Raw genomic sequence first — 22,593 nt, 5'->3', positions numbered from 1 at the left:
AAGCAGAGAGAGTAGAGGCAATGGATAGGGTAAAAATTGAGAGGAAGTACTGGAAAGGCTGGCTGTGCTTAGGGTAGACAACTCACCTGGTCGGGATGGCTTGCATCCCAGGTTGCTAAAGGAAGTGGGAGAGGAGATAATGGAAGATTTGCCATAATCTTCCAGTCTTCCCTAGATACACGGGAGGTGCCACAGCATGGGAGAGTGGCAAATGTGACACCCTATTCAAGAAAAGGTGCAAGGACAGTCCTAGCAAATACAGGCCAGTTAGTTTAACATCAGTGGTGGGTAAGGTTTTTAGAAGCAATAATTAGGGAAAAAATCAACAGGCACTTGAAGAGGTTTGAGTTAATTAAGGAGAGTCAGCACGGATTTGTAAAAGGCAGATCATGCTTGGCTAATTGAATTTTTGATGAAATAACAGCAAAAGTTGATGAAGGGAATACAGTGGATGTTGTCTATATAAGAAAACGTTTGATAAAGTACCACATAAAAGCCTGGTTCTCAAAATTGAGGCTCATGGAATAGGAGGGTCAGTGTCCAATTGGATAAAAAATTGGCTCAAGGACAGCGAGTCGCAGTAAATGGTTGTTTTTTCAGACTGTTAGCAGCGTTCCCCAAGGGTCAGTGCTAGGACCGCTGCTTTTTTTGCTCTATTGATGACTTGGATCTTGGAATACAGAGCAAAGGACGACTCGGGTCTGCAAATGAAACCCAACACGAGCCCAACAGAATCGCATCCAACCTGAGCCCGACCTGGCCTGAGTCCTTTCATTTTTTCCCACGTCCGACCCGACCCAACCCAACCCAACCCAACCACCGGAATATAATCAACTTTATTGAAGAGGTTGTGCTGTACCTTGGATGAAATCGCTCACTGCAGACTAGTGCGGACTGTTTCCTGCTTTGACGTCCGGCTGTCACTGTGTCCGATCCGGCCCAACCTGACCTGAACCCGAATGCCGGACCCAGAAGAGTACCCGACCCGAGCTTGACACGTCATCGGGTTCCGTTGAGTTTGGGTTGGATAGCCATGCTCTAATACAGAGCAGAATTTCAAAATTTGCCAATGATAGCAAACTTGGAGGAGTGGCAAACAGTAAGGATGATACGAACCGCCTGAAACAGGACACAGATAGGCTAGCAGAATGGCAGACAAATGGCAGATGGAATCTAATTGAGAAGTGTAAGGTGATGCATTTTAGCAGAAGGGATAGTGTGAGGCAATATAGACTTAATGGCACAGTTCTAAAGAGTGTGCAGGAACAGAGATACCTGGGGGTGCACATGCATCGATCCTTGAAGGTGGCAGGACATATTGAGAGAGTGGTTAGCAAAGCATAAATAGAAGTGTTGAGTACAAAAGCAGGGAACTTCTGCTGAACCTTTATAAAGCTCTGGTTAGGCCACAACTGGAGGATTACGTCCATTTCTGGTCACCACACTTTAGAAAGGATGTGAGGGTCCGTGAGAGGGTGCAGAGGAGATTTACCAGAATGGGTCCAGGAATGGGGGTTTTAGTTACAAGGTTAGTTTGGAGAAGCTGGGGCTGTTCTCCTTGGAGAAAAGAAGATTGAAGGGAGATTTGAGAGAGCTGTACAAGATTATGACAGGCTTAGATATGTTAGATGATGAAAAACTGTTCCCATTAACTGATGGTACAAGGTCTAGAGGACACAAATTGAAGGTTTTGAGCAAGAGATGGAGGGGGAATATGAAGAACTTTTTTACACAGCAAGTGGTAATGACATGGAACTTGCTGCCTACAAGAGTGGTGGAAGCGGAGACAATCAATGACTTCAAATGGAAATTGGATGGGCGCTTGCAGGAAATAAACATAAAAGGAAGGCAATGGGGATCGAACGGGTGAGTGGGACAGACTAGATTACTCCATGGAGAGCCGGCATGGACTTGATGGGCTGTAAATGATTTTGTCACTACTAAGAGGTATTAATACCAGGGATGAAGAACTTCAGTTATGAAGGTAGATTGGAGAGGTTAGGACTGTTTTCCTTGGAGAAGAGAAGGCTGAGAGGTGATTTGGTAGAGGCATTCAAAATCATGAGGGGTCTGGACAGAGTAGATAGAGAGAAACTGCTCCCACTTGTGAAAGGATCGAGAACGAGAGGGCACAGATTTAAAGAATTTGGTAAGAGAAGCAAAGGCGACATGAGGAAAAACTTTTTCATGCAGCGAGTGGTTAAGGTCTGGCATGTGCTGCCTGAGAGTTTGGTGGAGGCAGGTTGAATTGAAGCATTCAAAGGAAGAATGTGCAGGGTTTCGGGGAGAAGGCGGGGGAATGGCACTAAGTAAATTGCTCTTTTGGAGAGCCAGTGTGGACCAGATGGGCCAAATGGCCTCTTTTTGCTCTGTAACAATTCTGTGATTCTGTGAATACGTTCAGTGAATGGGAAAAACTGTGGCAAATGGATTTCAATGCAGGCATTGAAGTCATCCACTTTGGACTTAAAAAGAACAGAGTACTTTCTAAATGCCAGAAAGCTAGAAACAGTAGTGGTCCAAAGAGACTTGGGAGTCCAGGTGCATAGATCATTAAAATGTCATGAACAGGTCCAGAAAATTATCAAAAAGACTAATAGAATGCTGACCTTTATTTCTAGAGGACTAGACTATTTATTTATTTTATTTTTTATTTGGAGATACAGCACTGAAACAGGCCCTTCGGCCCACCGAGTCTGTGCCGACCATCAACCACCCATTTATACTAATACTACATTAATCCCGTATTCCTACCACATCTCTACCTTCCCTCAATTCCCCTACCTATACTAGGGGCAATTTATAATGGCCAATTTACCTATCAACCTGCGAGTCTTTGGCTGTGGGAGGAAACCGGAGCACCCGGCGAAAACCCACGCGGTCACAGGGAGAACTTGCAAACTCCACACAGGTAGTACCCAGAATTGAACCCAGGTCGCTGGAGCTGTGAGGCGGTGGTGCTAACCACTGCGCCGCCCCACAAGGGGGTCAAGCCATGCTTCATCTATACAAAGCCCTGCTTAGACCACACCTGGAGTTACTGTGAGTGGTTCTGGGCACCACACCTTAGGAAGGATATATTGGCCTTGGAGGGAGTGCAGTGCAGATTTACCAGAATGATACTTGCACTCCAAGGGTTAAATTATGAGGAGAGATTAAACAAACCAAGGTAGTATTCTCTAGAATTTAGAAGATCAAAGGGTGATTTGATCGAAGTTTTCAAGGCATTAAAGGGAACAGATAGGATAGATAGAAACTATTTCTGCTTGTTGGGAGTCCAGAACTAGGGGGGCATAGGCTAAAAATTAGAACCAGACTTTCCAGAGTGAAATTAGGAATCACTTCTGCACATAAAGGTAGAAGTTTGCATCACTGTTACCCAATTGGCAATTAATGCTAAGTCAGTTATTGATTTTAAGTCTGTGATTGATAGGTTTCTGTTAACCCGAAGTATTAAGGGATGTGGTGCAAAGGCGGGTTTATGGAATTAGGTCAGAGATCAACCATGTTCTCATTGAATGGTGGAACAGACTTGAGGGGATAAATGGCCTATTTCTGTTCTAATGTTACTATGTTCTCTGTCTCCCTATTCCTCTTTCTGTGACTCTCTCGCTCTCTATCTTTCTCTCTGGCTGTATCTCTCTCTCTGGCTCTGTCTGTCTGTCTCTCTGTCTGTCTCTTTCCCTCTCTGGCTCTCACTCTCTCTATGCCTCTCTCCGTCTCCGTCTCTCTTTGTCTCTCTCTCTCCTTCTCTGCCTCTCTGTCTCTCTCTCCGACTCGCTTTGTGACTTGCTGTCTGCTCTCTGACTCTCTCTCTCCCTCTCTCTCTGCCTACGTTTTCTGCAACATTCTCTCTCTTGAGTTGAATCTATCTGACGTTGGGTTTGATCTGGGATGCATTTACTACGTGACTGTTGACAATGTGCTTCTCTTGCTAGGGATCAGAACCAGACCTCTTCTCGGCAAAGCCTCGATTCTGGACCTTCAGTGCCTCACTCGGACAACTGCAGTATCACCCCTGCTAAAACCTCTCCCTCTCACAACGCCAACAGCAGCATCTCTGAACTGGACTTTAACCTATCACATGGCTCCTTTCCACATAACAATGGTGCCAGTAATCCCTCGAGCTTGGGAAGTTTGTCCGGAGTGCGAGTGGGGGCTTGTGGGTCTGTGAATCAGGATTCACGGACCCCTCAGAGCCCCAAGCCCAGCAATACAGGGGCTACCCCCACAGCGCCAAGCTTCATATCACCCCGAGTACTGGGCAGCCCCAAGAACCCTTTTTCCCCGAATATACCCCGTGTCCCATCACCGGCCAGACACCCCTACCCTTATGCCAATCGCAATGCCTACCCCTGCCCTTACCCCAACCCAAACCCACCCCTTCACTCTCTCCAAGCACTGAGTGAAGGCAACAAGGTCTCAGTGAGTTTCTCTGGCACCTCAAGTGCTCAGAACTCACCCGTATATCAGCCACTGCCCGAGGTAGTGGAAGGGGCAGCATCAGACTGCAAGGAGCTGCTCCTTGGAAAGAGTGGAGAAAGTCTGGGCTTCAAGCACATAGGGAGCAGCTTAGCCCCTGTGAGTGGGAGTGAGAGGCCGACTGGCACCGACAGCAAAACTTCCCAGGACATCAATAATGCCAAACTCATGCAGCTGTTAACCAGTAGCCAGGAGCAGAGCAGGCCACCGGAGATGGACACTGGGAGCAAGGACAGCCTCTCTTTGTCTCCTGTAATGCCTGCAACAAGTGCCCGGTGCCACACGTTACACACCAGCTCCCTGACCGAACGCCACAAAATCCTTCATCGCCTACTCCAGCAGGAGGGGAGCCCCTCTGATATCCCAGCACTACTGCTTCCCCACAACAGGAAGGAGGTGACTCATTGTAGCCAGGAGGGGGATGGCTCCAGGAGAAAGGATGTGAAGGATCACCAGCTGCTGCGCTACTTGCTGGACAAGGATGAGCCCACAAATCCCAGTCTCAGTCTGGATGATGTGACGCTGAAGTCGGAGAGGGCAGGCAGCTTTGGAGCCTGCACACCCGGCCTCAACAAAGCCCCTCAGGACAGGCTGCAGCAGGCAAGCTGGGGGGAGGTGGGGCAGTGAGGAGTCTGGAGTGTGATGGGGAGGGTGATGGGTTCACTGAGAGGGGGTTGGAAAGAGGGTCAAGTGGGGAGTTGAGGGATGTGATTGTCGGGGGGTGGTAGACAAGAGGGAAAAGCCAGAGTCAGCAACTTGAGGTTTTGTGAAGGGGGAGGTCGTGTCTCACTAACTTGATTGAGTTTTTTGAGGAAGTGATAAAAATGATTGATGAAGGAAGGGCAGTGGATGTTGTCTATATGGACTTCAGTAAAACCTTTGACAAGGTCCCTCATGGCAGACTGGTACAAAAAGTGAAGTCACACGGGATCAGAGGTGAGCTGGCAAGATGGATACAGAACTGGCTCGGTCATAGAAGACAGAGGGTAGCAGTGGAAGGGTGCTTTTCTGAATGGAGGGATGTGACTAGTGGTGTTCCGCAGGGATCAGTGATGGGACCGTTGCTCTTTGTAGTATATATAAATGATTTGGAGGAAAATGTAGCTGGACTGATTAGTAAGTTTGCGGACGACATGAAGGTTGGTGGAGTTGCGGATAGTGATGAGGATTGTCAGAGGATACAGCAGGATATAGATCGGTTGGAGACTTGGGCGAAGAAATGGCAGATGGAGTTTAATCCGGACAAATGTGAGGTAATGCATTTTGGAAGGTCTAGTGCAGGTGGGAGGTATACAGTAAATGGCAGAACCCTTAGGAGTATTGACAGGCAGAGAGATCTGGCGTACAGGTCCACTGAAAGTGGCAACGCAGGTGGATAAGGTAGTCAAGAAGGCATACAGCATGCTTGCCTTCATCGGTCGGGGAATAGAGTATAAAAATTGGCAAGTCATGCTGCAGCTGTACAGAACTTTAGTTAGGCCACACTTAGAATATTACGTGCAATTCTGGTCTCCACACTACCAGAACGACGTGAAGGCTTTGGAGAGGGTACAGAAGAGGTTTACCAGGATGTTGCCTGGTCTGGAGGGCATTAGCTATGAGGAGAGGTTGGATAAACTCGGATTGTTTTCACTGGAACGACGGAGGTGGAGGGGCGACATGATAGAGGTTTACAAAGTTATGAGTGACATGGACAGAGTGGATAGTCAGAAGCTTTTTCCCAGGGTGGAAGAGTCAGTTACTAGGGGACATAGGTTTAAGGTGCGAGGGGCAAAGTTTAGAGGGGATGTGCGAGGCAAGTTCTTTACACAGAGGGTGGTGAATGCCTGGAACTTGCTGCCAGGGGAGGTAGTGGAAGCAGGTACGATAGCGACGTTTAAGAGGCATCTTGACAAATACATGAATAGGATGGGAATAGAGAGATACGGTACCCGGAAGTGTAGAAGGTTTTAGTTTAGGCAGGCATCAAGATCGGCGCAGGCTTGGAGGGCCGAATAGCCTGTTCCTGTGCTGTACTGTTCTTTGTTCTTTTGTTCTTTGAAAGGTAACTTGGAAATGTCGTGAAACAGTGAGTAAGTTAGTCGCCGACTTCATGGGGACGTAGACAGACTAGTGAAATGGGCAGGCACAGGACAGATGCAATTTAATGCAGAGTACACAGTGATACATTTTGTTAGGAAGAATGAGGAGAGGCAATATGAACTAATGGCACAATTTTAAAAGGGTTGCAGGAACAGAGAGATCTGAAGATGTATGTAGATAAATCCTTGAATGGGACAGAACAAGTTGACAAGGCTGTTAAAAAAGCACATGGATCCTTGATTTTATTAATAGAGGCATAGAGTACAAAAGCAAGGAATTTATACTAAACCTTTCTAAGACACTGGTTAGACTACAGCTGGAGTATTGCGCCCAAATCTGGGTACCACTCTTTCGGAAGGATGTCAAAGCCTTCGAGAGGGTGCGGAAGAGATTATTGGAATGGCACCAGAGCTGAGGGATTCGGTTATGTTCCCATTAAAGCAGAGAAGGTTAAGGGGAGATATAATTGAGATGTTCAATGTCATGAAGGATTTTGATAGAATAAATAAGGAGAAACTTTTTCTCGAGGCAGGAGTGTTGGAAGCGGAAAACACAGATTTAAGGTGATTGTTGAAAGAATTACAGGTGAGATGAGGAGACAACTGAAAAGCAGAATACTGTAGATGCTGGAAATCTGAAACAAAAACAGAAACTGCTGGAAATACTGAGCAATTCAGGCAGCATCTGTGGAGAGAGAAGCAGCATTACCATTTCAAGTCTGTGTGACCTTTCATCAGAACTGGCAAAAGTTAGAAATGTAATGGGGTTTGAGCAAGTGAGAGGGGTGGGGGGGGTGGGTGAGAGAAGAAGAACAAAAGGGAAGGTCTGTGATAGGATGGAGGGCAAGAGAGATTAAATGACAAAAGGCTTCATGGGGAGTGGTAATGGCACAAGTTAAGAGACAAAAGATGTGTCTGGATGAGGTGTAAATGGCAGGATAGCAGCCGTCCAAACACAAAGTAAAGGGACTAAGAAAGAGATGAGGAGGTGTTGGGTGTCTTGCAAAGCATTAAGGTAGATAAGTCCCCAGGGCCTGATGGGATCTACCCCAGAATACTGAGGGAGGCAAGGGAAGAAATTGCTGGGGCCTTGACAGAAATCTTTGCATCCTCATTGGCTACAGGTGAGGTCCCAGAGGACTGGAGAATAGCCAATGTTGTTCCTTTGTTTAAGAAGGGTAGCAAGGATAATCCAGGAAATTATAGGCCGGTGAGCCTTACGTCAGTGGTAGGGAAATTATTAGAGAGGATTATTCGGGACAGGATTTACTCCCATTTGGAAACAAACGAACGTATTAGCGAGAGGCAGCATGGTTTTGTGAAGAGGAGGTCGTGTCTTACTAATTTGATTGAGTTTTTTGAGGAAGTGACAAAGATGATAGATGAAGGAAGGGCAGTGGATGTTATCTATATGGACTTCAGTAAAGCCTTTGACAAGGTCCCGCATGGCAGACTGATACAAAAGGTGAAGTCACACGGGATCAGAGGTGAGCTGGCAAGATGGATACAGAACTGGCTCGGTCATAGAAGACAGAGGGTATCAGTGGATGGGTGTTTTTCTGAATGGAGGGATGTGACTAGTGGTGTTCCGCAGGGATCAGTGCTGGGACCTTTGCTGTTTGTAGTATATATAAATGATTTGGAGGAAAATGTAGCTGGTCTAATTAGTAAGTTTGAGGACGACACAAAGGTTGGTGGAGTTGCGGATAATGATGAGGATTGTCAGAGGATACAGCAGGATATAGATCGGCTGGAGACTTGGGCGGGGAAATGGCAGATGGAGTTTAATCCGGATAAATGTTAGGTAATGCATTTTGGAAGGTCTAATGCAGGTGGGAGGTATACAGTAAATGGCAGAACCCTTAGGAGTATTGACAGGCAGAGAGATCTGGGCGTACAGGTCCACAGGTCACTGAAAGTGGCAACGCAGGTGGATAAGGTAGTCAAGAAGGCATACGGCATGCTTGCCTTCATCGGTCAGGGCATAGAGTATAAAAATTGGCAAGTCATGTTGCAGCTGTACAGAACCTTAGTTAGGCCACACTTAGAATATTGCGTGCAATTCTGGTCGCCACACTACCAGAAGGACGTGGAGGCTTTGGAGAGGGTAGAGAGGAGGTTTACCAGGATGTTGCCTGGTCTGGAGGGCATTAGCTATGAGGAGAGGTTGGAAAAACTCGGATTGTTTTCACTGGAACGACGGAGGTGGAGGGGCAACATGATAGAGGTTTACAAAGTTATGAGCGGCATGGACAGAGTGGATAGTCAGAAGCTTTTTCCCAGGGTGGAAGAGTCAGTTACTAGGGGACATAGGTTTAAGGTGAGAGGGGCAAAGTTTAGAGGGGATGTGCGAGGCAAGTTTTTTACACAGAGGGTGGTGAATGCTTGGAACTTTCTGCCAAGGGAAGGTGGTGGAAGCAGATACGATAGCGACGTTTAAGAGACATCTTGACAAATACATGAATAGGATGGGAATAGAGGGATATGGGCCCCGGAAGTGCAGAAGGTGTTAGTTTCGGCAGGCATCAAGATGGGCGCAGGCTTGGAGGGCCGAATGGCCTGTTCCTGTGCTGTACTGTTCTTTGTTCTTTGAGATAAAAACAGAAAGTACTGGAAAAACTCAGCAGGTTGGCAGCATCTGTGGAGAAAGAAGCAGAGTTAACGGTTCAGGTCAGTGACCTTTCAAAGAACAAAGAACAGTACAGCACAGGAACAGGCCATTCGGCCCTCCAAGCCTGCGCCGATCTTGATGCCTGCCTAAACCTTCTGCATTCCGGGGTCCGTATCCCTCTATTCCCATCCTATTCATGTATTTGTCAAGATGCCTCTTAAACGTCTCTATGGTACCTGCTTCCACCACCTCCCCCGGCAACAAGTTCCAGGCACTCACCACCCTCTGTGTAAAGGACTTGCCTCGCACATCCTCTCTAAACTTTGCCCCTCTCACCTTAAACCTATGTCCCCTAGTAAATGACTCTTCCACCCTGGGAAAAAGCTTCTGACTATCCACTCTGTCCATGCCGCTGATAACTTTGTAAACCTCAATCATGTCGCCCCTCCACCTCCGTCGTTCCAGTGAAAACAATCCGAGTTTATCCAACCTTTCCTCATAGCTAGTGCCCTCCAGACCAGGCAACATCCTGGTAAACCTCTTCTGTACCCTCTCCAAAGCCTCCACGTCCTTCTGGTAGTGTGGCGACCAGAATTGCACGCAATATTCTAAGTGTGGCCTAACTAAAGTTCTGTACAGCTGCAACATGACTTGCCTATTTTTATACTCTATGCCCCGACCGATGAAGGCAAGCATGCCGTATGCCTTCTTGACTTTCATCAGAACTGACAAAGGTTAGAAATGTAATAGGTTTTAAACAAGTGGGGGTGGGGGGAAAGAGAACAAAGGGAAGCTGTGTGATGGGACAGAGAGCCGGAGAGATTAACTGACAAGGTCATGGGACAAAGGCAAAGAGAGTGTGCTAATGGTGTGATGAAAGACAAAGTATTATTGCAGAGGGAGTGTTAATGACAGAATAATGAGCAGCCCTAGCCAAAAGCACAAACATGAAAAAAACAGTAGGCAGGCACACGGTAAAACAAAGATGGAACAAAATAGTATTAAAAAAAAGGGCCAGTCATGCTCGGAAATTATTGACCTCAATGTTCAGTTCAGTAGGCTGTAGCGTGCCGAATCGGAAAATAGGGTGCTGTTCCTCGAGCTTGCGTTGACCATTGAAGAGATGAGGAGAATTTGTTTTATGCAGCCAGTTGTTTATGATCTGGAATGTGCTGCCTGAAAGGACAGTGGAAGCAGATTCAAAGAATTTTCACAGCACAGAAGGAGGCCATTTGGCCCATCATCTCTGCGCTGGCTCTCCAAAAGAGGAATTTACCGAGTGCCACTCCCCCACCTTCTCCCCGTAGCACTGCACAGTCTTCCTTTTCAGATAACAATCCAATTCCCTCTTGAATGCCTTGATTGAACCTGCCTCCACCACATTCTCAGGCAGAGCATTCCAGATCTTAACTGCTCGCTGCATGAAAAGTTTTTTTCTTGTATCGCTATTGCTTCTTTTGCCAGTTACCTTAAATTTGTGCCTTCGTCTTCTCGATCCCTCCACCAATGGGAACAGTTTTTCCCTATCTACTCTGTTCAGACCCCTCATGATTTTGAATGCCTCTATCAAATCACCTCTCAAACTTCTCTTCTCCAAGGAAAGTCCCAACTTCTCCAATCTATCCATGTAATTGAAGTTCCTCATCCCTGGAACCATTCTCGTGTATCTTTTCTGCACTCTCTCTAATACCTTCACATCTTTCCTAAAATATGACACCCAGAACTGGACACAATACTCCAGTTGAGACTGAACCTGTGTTCTATACAGGTTTAACATAACTTCCTTGCTTTTGTACTCTCGGCCCCTACTAATGAAGCCTAGGACACCGCTCTCTCAATCTGTGATTTTTGCACATATACACCTAGGTCCCTGTACTGCTGCACCCCTTTTAGAATTACACCATTTTTTATTATCTCTCCACATTCTTCCTACCAAAATGAATAATTTCACACTTCTCTGCATTAAATTTCATCTGCCACTTGTCTGCCTATTCCACCAACCTGTCTATGTCGTTTTGAAGTTCTACACTATCCTCCTCACAATTTACAACTGTTGCAAGTTTTGGTGTCATCACCTTTTCAAATTGTGCCCTGCACACCAAGGTCTAGGTCATTAATATATATCAGGAACAGCAAGGGTCCTAACACCAACCCTTGGGGAATTCCACTACAAACCTTCCACCAGTCCGAAAAACATCATTAACCACTACTCTCTGTTTCCTGTCACTCAGCCAATTTCGTATCCATGTTGCTAGTGTCCCTTTTATTCCATGAGCTATAAAACTTTGTTCCCAAGTCTGTTGCGCAGCAGTTTATCAAATGCCTTTTGGACGTCCACGTACACATCAACAGCATTGCCCTTATCAACTTTCTCTGCTAACTCATCAAAAAATTCCAGCAAGTTAGTTACAATTTGCCCTTCACAAATCCATGCTAGCTTTCCCTAATTAACCCACAAATGCCCATGTGACTATTAATTTTGTCCCGAATTATTGTAACTTTCAAAAAAGAATTGGATAAATACTTGAAGCGCAAAATTTGCAGGGCTACGGGGAAAGAACAGGGGAGTAGGACTAATTGCATAGCTGTTACAAAGAGCTGGCACAGACACCATAGACCGAATGGTCATAGAATCATAGAACGTTTAAGGTACAGAAAGAGGCCACTTGGCCCATCGTGTCTGTGCCAGCCGAAAAACGATCCACCAAGTCTGATCCCACCTTCCAGCATTTGGTCCATAGCCCTGCAGCGTACGGCACTTGAGATGCATATCCAGACTCCTTTTGAAGGAGTTGAGGGGTTCTGCCTCAACTATCCTTTCAGGCAGTGAGTTCCAGACCCCCACCACCCTCTGTGTGAAAAAGTCTTTCATCATCTCCCGTCTAATATTTCTACCAATCACTTTAAATCTATGCCCCCTCGTCACTGACCTCTCTGCTAAGGTGAATAGACCCTTCACCTCCACTCTATCCAGGCCCCTCAAAATTTTGTACATTTCAATCAGATCTCCCCTCAGCCTTCTCTGTTCCAAGGAGAACAACCCCAGCCTATCCAATCTTTCCTCATAGCTGCATTTTTCCAGTCCTGCAACATCAATAAGTGCTGGAAAATGGGATTAGAATAGTTAGGTGCTTGATGGCTGGCACAGACACGATGGGCCGAAGGGCCTGTTTCTGTGCTGTATAACTCTATGACTGTAACATCCTCGTAAATCTCCTCTGTACCTTCTCTAGTGCAATTACATCCTACAGATTGGAGGGTGGCAAATGTAACCGCACTATTTAAAAAAGGAGGGAGAGAAAACACAGGGAATTACAGACCAGTTAGCCTTACATCAGTAGTGGGGAAAATGCTAGAGTCTATTACAATGGATGTGATCGCAGAACATCTAGAAAGCAAAACGGGATTGGACAAAGGTTTACGAAAGGGAAATCATGCTTAACAAATCTACTGGAGTTTTTTGAGGATGTAACTAGTAGAATAGATAAGCAAGAACCAGTGGATGTGGTGTATTTGGATTTTCAGAAGGCTTTTGATAAGATCCCACTTAAGAGATTAGTGTGAAAAATTAAAGCACAAGGGATTGGGGGTAATATACTGGCATGGATTGAGAATTGGTTGAACAGGAAACAGAGAGTAGGAATAAACGGGTCTTTTTCCTGGTGGCAGGCAGTGACTAGTGGGGTACCGCAGGGATCAGTGCTTGGGCCCCAGCTATTCACAATATATATTAATGACTTGGGTGAGGGAACTAAATGTAACATTTCCAAGTTTGCAGACGACACAAAGCTGGGGGGAATGTGAGGAGGATGCAAAGAGGCTCCAATGCGATTTGGACAAGTTGGGTGAGTGGGAAATTGTATGGCAGACACAGTATAACGTGGATAAATGTGAGGTTATCCACTTTGGTTCTAAAAACAGAAAGGCAGATTATTATCTGAATGGTGATAGATTGGGAAAGGGGGAGGTAAAACGAGACCTGGGTGTCCTTGTACAGCAGTCGCTGAAAGCAAGCATTCAGGTGCAGCAAGCGGTTAGGAAGGCGAATGGTATGTTGGCCTTCATTGCAGGAGGATTTGAGTACAGGAGCAAGGATGTCTTACTGCCGTTATACAGGGCCTTGGTGAGACCACATCTGGTGCATTGTGTGCAGTTTTGATCTCCTTATCTGAGGAAGGATGTTCTTGCCATGGAGGGAGTGCAAAGAAGATTTACTAGACTGATTCCTGGGATGTCCAGAACCAGGGGTCACAGTCTCAGGATACGGGGTATGCCATTTAAAACTGAGATAAGGAGCAGTTTCTTCACTCAGAGGGTGGTCAACCTGTGGAATTCTCTACTGCAGAAGGCAGTGGAGGCCAAATCATTAAATATTTTCAAGAAGGAGATAGATATATTGCTTAATGCCAAAGGAATCAAGGGATATGGGGAGAAAGCGGGAACAGGGTAGTGAATTAAACAATCAACCATGATCTTTTTTGAATGGCGGAGCAGGCCTGAAGGGCCGAATGGCCTACTCCTGCTTCTATTTTCTATGTTTATATGTTTCTGTAATGAGGTGACCAGAACTGCAAGTTGTGGCCTAACCAATGAGTTATACAGTTCCAGCGTAACCTCCCTGCTCTTATATTCTGTACAGCGGCTAATAAAGGAAAGGATTCCATATGTCTTCTTAACCACCTTATCGACCTGTCCTGCTATCTTCAGGGATCTGTAGACATTCACTCCAAGGTCCCTCACTTTCTCTACACTTCTCAGTATTTTCCCATTAATCGTGTATTCCTTTGCCTTGTTTGACCTCCCCAAATACATCACCTCACACTTCTCCAAGTTGAATTCCATTTGCCACTTTTCTGTCCATCTGACCAGACCATCAATATCTTCCTGCAGCCTACAGCTATCCTCCTCCCTATCTACCACACGGCCAATCTTTGTGTTGTCTACAAACTTCTTGATCATGCCCCCTACATTTACATCCAAATCGTTAATATATACCACAAAAAGCAGGGGACCCAGTACGGAGCCATGCGGAACACCACTGGAAACAGCCCTCCAGTCACAAAAACACCCGTCAACAATTACCCTTTGTTTCCTGCCACTGAGCCAGTTTTATATCCACTTTGCTGCATTTCCCTGGATCCCATGGGATTTTATTTTTTTAACCAGTCTGCCATGTGGGACCTTGTCAAAAGCTTTGCTAAAATCCATGTAGACCACATCAACTGCACTACCCTCATCTATATTCCTTGTTACTTCTTCAAAGATTGGTCAAACAAGATCTTCCCTTAACAAATCCATGCTGACTATCCTTGACGAACCTGTGCCTTTCTAAGTGACAGTTTATCCTGTCTCTCAGAATAGATTCAAATAATTTGCCCACTACTGAGGTTAGACTGACTGGCCTGTAATTTTTCAGTCTATCCTTCGCTCTCTTTTTAAACAGAGATACAATGTTAGCAGTTCTCCAATCCTCCGGCACCACACCTGTATCCAGTGAGGACTGGAAAATGATGGTCAGACCTTCTGCTATTTCCTCTCTTGCTTCTTTTAACAGCCTGGGGTACATTTTATCCAGACCTGGTGATTTATCAACTTTCAAGGATGCTAATCCCATTAATACTTCCTCCCTCCTTATGTTTATCGCCTCTAATACTTCACACTCCTCCTGCTTAACTACAATATCTGTATCGTTTCCCCTCTTTTGTGAAGGCAGATGCAAAATATGTTTTAAGAACCATACCAACATCTTCCGCCCCTACACATAGGTTACTAATTTGGTCTTTTATGGGCCCTACTCTCCTTAGTTATCCTGTAACACTTAATGTATTGATTTTGGGTTCACCTTGATTTTACTTGCCAATATTCTTTTATGCCCTCTCTTTGCTTTCCTAATTTCCTTTTTGATTTCACCCCTCCACTTTCTATACTCCTCTCGGCTTTCTGTAGTATTGAATTCTCGGTGTCGGACATAAGCTTTCCTTTTCTGCCTTATCTTACCCTGTATGTAAGCTCCTTGACATCCATGGGGTTCTAGATTTGGCCGTCTCACCCTTTTTCTTTGTGGGAACATGTTTACTTTGAACCCCTCGAATCTCCCCTTTGAATGCCTCCCACTGTTCTGACACTGATTTACCTTCAAGTAGCTGTTTCCAGTCCACTTTCGCTAAATCACTCCTCAATTTAGTAAAATTGGCTTTGCCCCAATTGAGATCTCTAACTCCTGTTCTATGTCTGTCCTTTTCCATAATTATGTTAAAACAGGGTGGAAAGGGCTATCACCAGGGGGCATAATTTTAAGGTGATTGGAGGAAGGTTTCGGGGAGATGCCAGAGGTAGGTTCTTTACACAGAGAGTGGTGGGTGCGTGGAATGCGCTGCCAGAGGTGGTAGTAGAAGCAGATACATTAGGGGCATTTAAGCGACTCTTGGATAGGTACATGGATGATAGTAGAATGCAGGGTAGGTAGTTAGTTTGATCTTAGAGTAGGTTAAAGGTTCGGCACAACATCGTGGGCTGAAGGGCCTGTACTGTGCTGTACTGTTCTATGTTCTAAAACTGACTGAAGTATGATCACTACCACCAAAATGCTCTCCCACTGCCACTCCTTCCACCTGCCCATTTTCATTTCCTAAAACTCAGTCTAAAACTGCACCCTCTCTTGTTGGACTTGCTACATACTGGGCAAAAAGGTTCTCCTGAATGCACCTCAAGAATTCTGCTCCCTCAATTCCTTTCACATTAAAACTATCCCAGTTAATATTGGGGTAGTTAAAATCCCTGACTATTCCTGCCCTATTGTTCTTGCACTTCTCAGAGATTTGCTGACATATCTGCTCTTCTGTCTCCCTCTGACTGTTTGGGGGTCTATAGTACACTCCCAGCAGTGTGATTGCCTCTTTTTTGTTCCTTAGCTCGATCATATGGCCTCATTGGATGAACCTTCCAACATATCATCCCTCCTCACAGCTGTAATAGTTTCCTAAATTGCCACTCCCCCTTCTTTCTTATCCCCCTCCCTATCACGTCTGAAAACCCTGTAACCAGGAACGTTGAGCTGCCATTCCTATCCCTCCTTAGCCATGTTTCTGTAATAGCTATGATATCATACTGCCACGTGTCTATCTGTGCCCTCAGCTCATCTGCTTTATTTGCTATCCTCCTTGCATTGAAATAGATACCCTTGAGCACTGCCAAACTCTCTTTTTTATTTTCTAACCTTTGTTTCCTCTGTCTTCCGGACTCATCCATTAATTTTCTGCCTTCCATTTTCAGTTCTGATCTACCTTCAGGTCATGTCTTATGCCGTATCAGTCAGTGATTTTTCAAAGCTATCTAGATTCAGGAATTGTGCCTTTTTATTGGGCAATTTTTGGGACATTGGGACCGGTTCTTGGGGAGGTGGGACTATTACAAATTGGACGGTCTACACCTGGGCCGGACTGGAACCAATGTCCTTGGGGGTGCTTTTGCTAACGCTGTTGGGGAGGGTTTAAACTAATGTGGCAGGGGGATGGGAAACAAATGAGGTCAGTGGAGAGTAAGGATGTATTAACGAAAGCCTGTAAGGAACTAGATAATGAAGTCAGCGTGACTAAGGGAAAGAGTAGGCAGGGAGCAGATGATGAAAGCAAAGGGACTGGTGGTCTGAGGTGTATTTGTTTTAATGCAAGAAGTGTAGTAGGTAAGGCAGATGAACTTAGGGCTTGGATTAGTACCTGGGAGTATGATGTTATTGCTATTACTGAGACTTGGTTAAGGGAAGGGCATGATTGGCAACTAAATATCCCAGGATACCGATGCTTCAGGCGGGATAGAGAGGGAGGTAAAAGGGGTGGAGGAGTTGCATTACTGGTCAAAGAGGATATCACAGCTGTGCTGAAGGAAGGCACTATGGAGGACTCGAGCTGTGAGGCAATATGGGCAGAACTCAGAAATAGGAAGGGTGCGGTAACAATGTTGGGGCTGTACTACAGGCCTCCCAACAGCGAGCGTGAGATAGAGGTACAAATATGTAAACAGATTATGGAAAGCTGTCGGAGCAACAGGGTGGTGGTGATAGGAGATTTTAATTTTCCCAACATTGACTGGGATTCACTTAATGTTAGAGGTCTAGATGGAGCAGAATCTGTAAGGAGCATCCAGGAGGGTTTTCTAGAGCAGTATGTAAATAGTCCAACTCGGGAAGGGGCCATACTGGACCTGGTGTTGGGAAATGAGCCGGGCCAGGTGGTTGAAGTTTCAGTAGGGGACTACTTTGGGAATAGTGATCACAATTCCGTAAGTTTTAGAATACTCATGGACAAAGACGAGAGTGGTCCTAAAGGAAGAGTGCTAAATTGGGGGAAGGCCAACTATACCAAAATTTGGCAGGAGCTGGGGAATGTAGATGGGAGCAGCTGTTTGAAGGTAAATCCACTTTTGATATGTGGGAGGCTTTTAAAGAGAGGTTGATTAGCGTGCAGGAGAGACATGTTCCTGTGAAAATGAGGGGTAGAAATGGCAAGATTAGGGAACCATGGATGACAGGTGAAATTGTGAGACTAGCTAAGAGGAAAAAGGAAGCACACATAAGGTCTAGGCGGCTGAAGAAAGACGAAGCTTTGAAAGAATATCGGGATTGTAGGCGCAATCTGAAACGAGGAATTAAGAGGGCTAAAAGGGGTCATGAAATATCTTTAGCAAACAGGGTTAAGGAAAATCCCAAAGCCTTTTATTCATATATAAGGAGCAAGAGGGTAACTAGAGAAAGGATTGGCCCACTCAAGGACAAAGGAGGAAAGTTATGCGTGGAGTCAGAGAAAATGGGTGAGATTCTAAACGAGTACTTTGCATCGGTATTCACCGAGGAGAGGGACATGACGGATGTTGAGGTTAGGGACAGATGTTTGATTACTCTAGGTCAAGTCGGCATAAGGAGGGAGGAAGTGTTGGGTATTCTAAAAGGCATTAAGGTGGACAAGTCCCCAGGTCCGGATGGGATCTATCCCAGGTTACTGTGGGAAGCGAGAGAGGAAATAGTTGGGGCCTTAACAGATATCTTTGCAGCATCCTTAAACACGGGTGAGGTCCCGGAGGACTGGAGAATTGCTAATGTTGTCCCCTTGTTTAAGAAGGGTAGCAGGGATAATCCAGGTAATTATAGACCGGTGAGCCTGACGTCAGTGGTAGGGAAGCTGCTGGAGAAGATACTGAGGGATAGGATCTATTCCCATTTGGAAGAAAATGGGCTTATCAGTGATAGGCAACATGGTTTTGTGCAGGGAAGGTCATGTCTTACCAACTTAATAGAATTCTTTGAGGAAGTGACAAAGTTGATTGATGAGGGAAGGGCTGTAGATGTCATATACATGGACTTCAGTAAGGCGTTTGATAAGGTTCCCCATGATAGGCTGATGGAGAAAGTGAAGGCGCATGGGGTCCAAGGTGTACTAGCTAGATGGATAAAGAACTGGCTGGGCAACAGGAGACAGAAGAGTAGCAGTGGAAGGGAGTTTCTCAAAGTGGAGACGTGTGACCAGTGGTGTTCCACAGGGATCCGTGCTGGGACCACTGTTGTTTGTGATATACATAAATGATTTGGAGGAAAGTATAGGTGGTCTGATTAGCAAGTTTGCAGACGACACTAAGATTGGTGGAGTAGCAGATAGTGAAGGGGACTGTCAGAGAATACAGCAGAATATAGATAGACTGGAGAGTTGGGCAGAGAAATGGCAGATGGAGTTCAATCCGGGCAAATGCGAGGTGATGCATTTTGGAAGATCCAATTCAAGAGTGAACTATACAGTAAATGGAAAAGTCCTGGGGAAAATTGATGTACAGAGAGATTTGGGTGTTCAGGTCCATTGTTCCCTGAAGGTGGCAACGCAGGTCAATAGAGTGGTCAAGAAGGCATACGGCATGCTTTCCTTCATCGGACGGGGTATTGAGTACAAGAGTTGGCAGGTCATGTTACAGTTGTATAGGACTTTGGTTCAGCCACATTTGGAATACTGCGTGCAGTTCTGGTCGCCACATTACCAAAAGGATGTGGATGCTTTGGAGAGGGTGCAGAGGAGGTTCACCAGGATGTTGCCTGGTCTGGAGGGCGCTAGCTATGAAGAGAGGTTGAGTAGATTAGGATTATTTTCATTAGAAAGACGGAGGTTGAGGGGGGACCTGATTGAGGTGTACAAAATCATGAGAGGTATAGACAGGGTGGATAGCAAGAAGCTTTTTCCCAGAATGGGGGATTCAATTACAAGGGGACACGAGTTCAAAGTGAAAGGGGAAAAGTTTAGGGGGGATATGCGTGGAAAGTTCTTTACGCAGAGGGTGGTGGGTGCATGGAACGCATTACCAGCGGAGGTGGTAGACGCGGGCACGATAGCGTCTTTTAAGATGTATCTAGACAGATACATGAATGGGCAGGAAGTAAAGAGATACAGACCCTTAGAAAATAGGCGACAGGTTTAGATAGAGGATTTGGATCGGCGTAGGCTTGGAGGGCCGAAGGGCCTGTTCCTGTGCTGTAATTTTCTTTGTTCTTTGTTCTAATTGCAAATGCATTATTTAGGAAGGGAAGGAGAGAGAAACTAGGTAACTACAGATTTGTCAGTTTAACATCAGTTGTGAGCAAGTGACTGGAATCGATCATCAGAGACAGAATGACTGAGCACTTTATCAAGTATCACAGAATAACAGAGAATTTAGAGCACTGCAAAGCACCATCTCGGCCTAATTGATATACACAAAAGCACCACCTCACACAGGTCAAGAGTCAGTCTAGATTTGTGAGGATAGTCACTGACTAAGCTAGTTCAATTTTTTGAGGATGTTGTTAGAATGGTCGACAGGGATGTCTATCCATGTTGTCTCTTTGGACCTGCTGAACTCATTCAATAAGGTTCCGCGGTGTTGAAGGGAGTGTTCTCTGATTGGTGCAATGTGACAAGTGGTGTTCCCCAAGAATCTATACTGGAACCTTCAAGAGCTGTCAGGCATGATGGGCTGAATGGCAGCTTATTGTGCTGTATGATTCTATGACAAGGCTAATAGAATGTTGATCTTTATCTTAAGGAGTCTAGAATACAAAGGGAATTAATTTATGCTTCTTTGCGAGCCTTAGTCATGCCTCATCTGGTGTACTGCATTCAGTTTGGGCAAGATATAGGAATAGGAAGAGGCCATTCATTCCTCAAGCCTGTTCCACCATTCTATTATATAGTGACTTAACTGCATCTTAACTTTATCTACCAGCCTTGGTTCTGAATGCCTTAGTACCCTTGTCCACCAAAATCTATTCATTTCAGTTTTGAAATTTTGGGTTGATGCCCAGCCTCAACAGCCTTTTGGGGGGAAGGAGTTCCAGATTTCCACTTTCCCATATCTTTATCCTGAGGTGCAGTGCCCAGAACTGAACGCAGTATTCCAGATGGGTCTAACCAGAGCTCTCTGCAGCTCTAATATAACTTCTACTTCTTTTGGATTCCATCAGGTTTTAGTGATATCTCGGGATATATTGACCTTGGAGGGGGTGCAATGCAGATTCACCAGGATGATACCAGGACTAAAATGGTTAAATTATGAGGAAAGGTTGCATAGACTAGGATGCCTTGAGTTTTGAAGATTAAGGGGTGATCTGATTGAGGTGTTTAAAATGATAAAGGAAATCAATAGTATAGAGAGAAGCTATCTCGTCTGATAGGGGAGTCCAGAACAAGTTGGAATAACCTTAAAATTAGAGCTAGGCCCTTAGGGGTGATGGCAGGAAGCACTTTTTTAACACAAAGTCTGGCTATACATTTTGATAGGAAGAATAAGGAGAGGCAAAACAAACTAAATGATACAATTTTAGAGGGATGCAAGAAGAGCGAGACCTGGGAGTCTTTGTGAACTAATTTTTGAAGGTGGCAGGACAGGTTAACAAAGAATTTGCATGTAAGATTCTGTGCTTTATAAATAGAGACGTAGAGTACAAAATCCAGGAAGTTATTGCTAAACCTTTGTAAAACACTAGTTTGGCCCAGCTGCAATATTATGTCCAATTTTGGACACCATACTTTCGGAAAGATGTAAAGGCTTTGGAGAGGGTGTAGAGGAGATTCACTAGAATGGTTCCAGCGATGAGGGATTACAGTTACATGGTTAAACTGGAGAAGCTGGTGGTGTTCTCCTTACAGCAGAGAAGGCTAAGAGGAGATTTGATAGAGGCGTTTAAAATCATGAAGGGTTTAGATAGAGTAAATAAAGAGAAACTGTTTGCAATGGCTGGAGGATCCATAACCAGAGAGCACAGATTTAAAGTGATTGGCAAAAGGACCAGAGACAATATGAAAGACTTTTTTTATGCAAAGAGTGGTTAGGATTTTGAATTCACTGCCTGATAGGCTGGTAGATACAGATTCAATTGACATCTTCAATTGGACAAATACTAGAAGGAGAAAATATTGCAGGGATTTGGAGAAAGAGCGGGACCAACTGGAAAGCTCTTCAAAAGAGCTGCTTGCCTGTTAGATGTGCTGTCTTTAGAAGTGTACAAAGTATTGAGGTGATTGCTGGGCAGATGCGATGGGGTGAGATGCACTTTAAACTTCTGACCTCTCCTTCAGTTCACAGAGCTAGACCAGCTATTACCTACCCTGGAGGAAGCAGCCCAGTTGCCCAGCAACTGCCAGCCCAATGTGGCCAATAACAGCCTGATATCCAGAGGCGAGAGGAGGGAACAGCTCTTGGACCCACTGCACTCCAACAGTGTCACCAGAACACTTCAGCGCCTTAAGAGTAGGTTATAGGTGGCCATTAAGTATTATTCTTATCCGCAGTGTCCCTCCTCTGCATGCTCAAACAATCCCCTTTGATCCCTTCCCCTATAATCCTCTCCCCTCCTGTAACCCTCCTTCACCCCACTCCACTGTGCTTCCAATCCCTTTGCTGCTATGGGGAAAAGGTGAAGTTGGAGATATCAGGGGCTAGATGGGTCTTGTTTTAATGACCTCTGTTCGCGTCATGATTTTGTTTGTCTGAAGCTACTGCCTTGTCTATATTTGATTGCTCCTTTCTGTTACTCTATGTTTATTTCCTTGTTGGAAGGTTTGCCGGAGCTGGATGCAGGGCTCAGGGGGCAACAGTTTTCAGTGTCAAGGACGGGAGACCAGCAGCCCTGGAGCAACACCAGTAGGACAGGCAGGAATGAGGACGGGTGAGTAGACAGTCAGTCTTGAGCTTGGTTCAGTGTACCACCAAAGGTGAAGGTTATAGAGTCATAGAATCCTTTACGGCATAGAAGGAGGCCATTCGGCCTGTCGTTCCTGTGCCGGCTCTGCTCAAGAGCAACTCACCTAGTCCCATTTTCCCATCTTTTCCCCGTAGCCCTGCAATTGTTTTTCTCTTCAGATAATTATCCAGTTCTCTTTTGAATGCCTTGATTGAATCTACCTCCAC

At 45.4% G+C, this 22,593-nt stretch overlaps 1 protein-coding gene across 6 annotated transcripts in view; it reads left to right on the top strand.

Annotated features, from left to right (window-relative positions):
* ncoa1 (nuclear receptor coactivator 1) overlaps positions 1 to 22,593 on the top strand; it is a 146,951-nt gene that overhangs the window by 102,770 nt on the left and 21,588 nt on the right. For all 6 annotated transcript variants that reach the window (XM_068028429.1, XM_068028426.1, XM_068028427.1 and 3 more), the window contains 3 exons: positions 3,939 to 5,082; positions 21,762 to 21,933; positions 22,243 to 22,351. In XM_068028429.1, the coding sequence (XP_067884530.1) occupies positions 3,939 to 5,082; positions 21,762 to 21,933; positions 22,243 to 22,351 (1,425 nt within the window). The remainder of the gene's footprint in view (positions 1 to 3,938; positions 5,083 to 21,761; positions 21,934 to 22,242; positions 22,352 to 22,593) is intronic.

Source organism: Heterodontus francisci, unplaced genomic scaffold (genome assembly GCF_036365525.1).
Source record: "Heterodontus francisci isolate sHetFra1 unplaced genomic scaffold, sHetFra1.hap1 HAP1_SCAFFOLD_705, whole genome shotgun sequence".
In the NCBI taxonomy this organism is placed as follows: domain Eukaryota; kingdom Metazoa; phylum Chordata; class Chondrichthyes; order Heterodontiformes; family Heterodontidae; genus Heterodontus; species Heterodontus francisci.
This window is presented reverse-complemented; position numbering and strand designations above follow the sequence as displayed.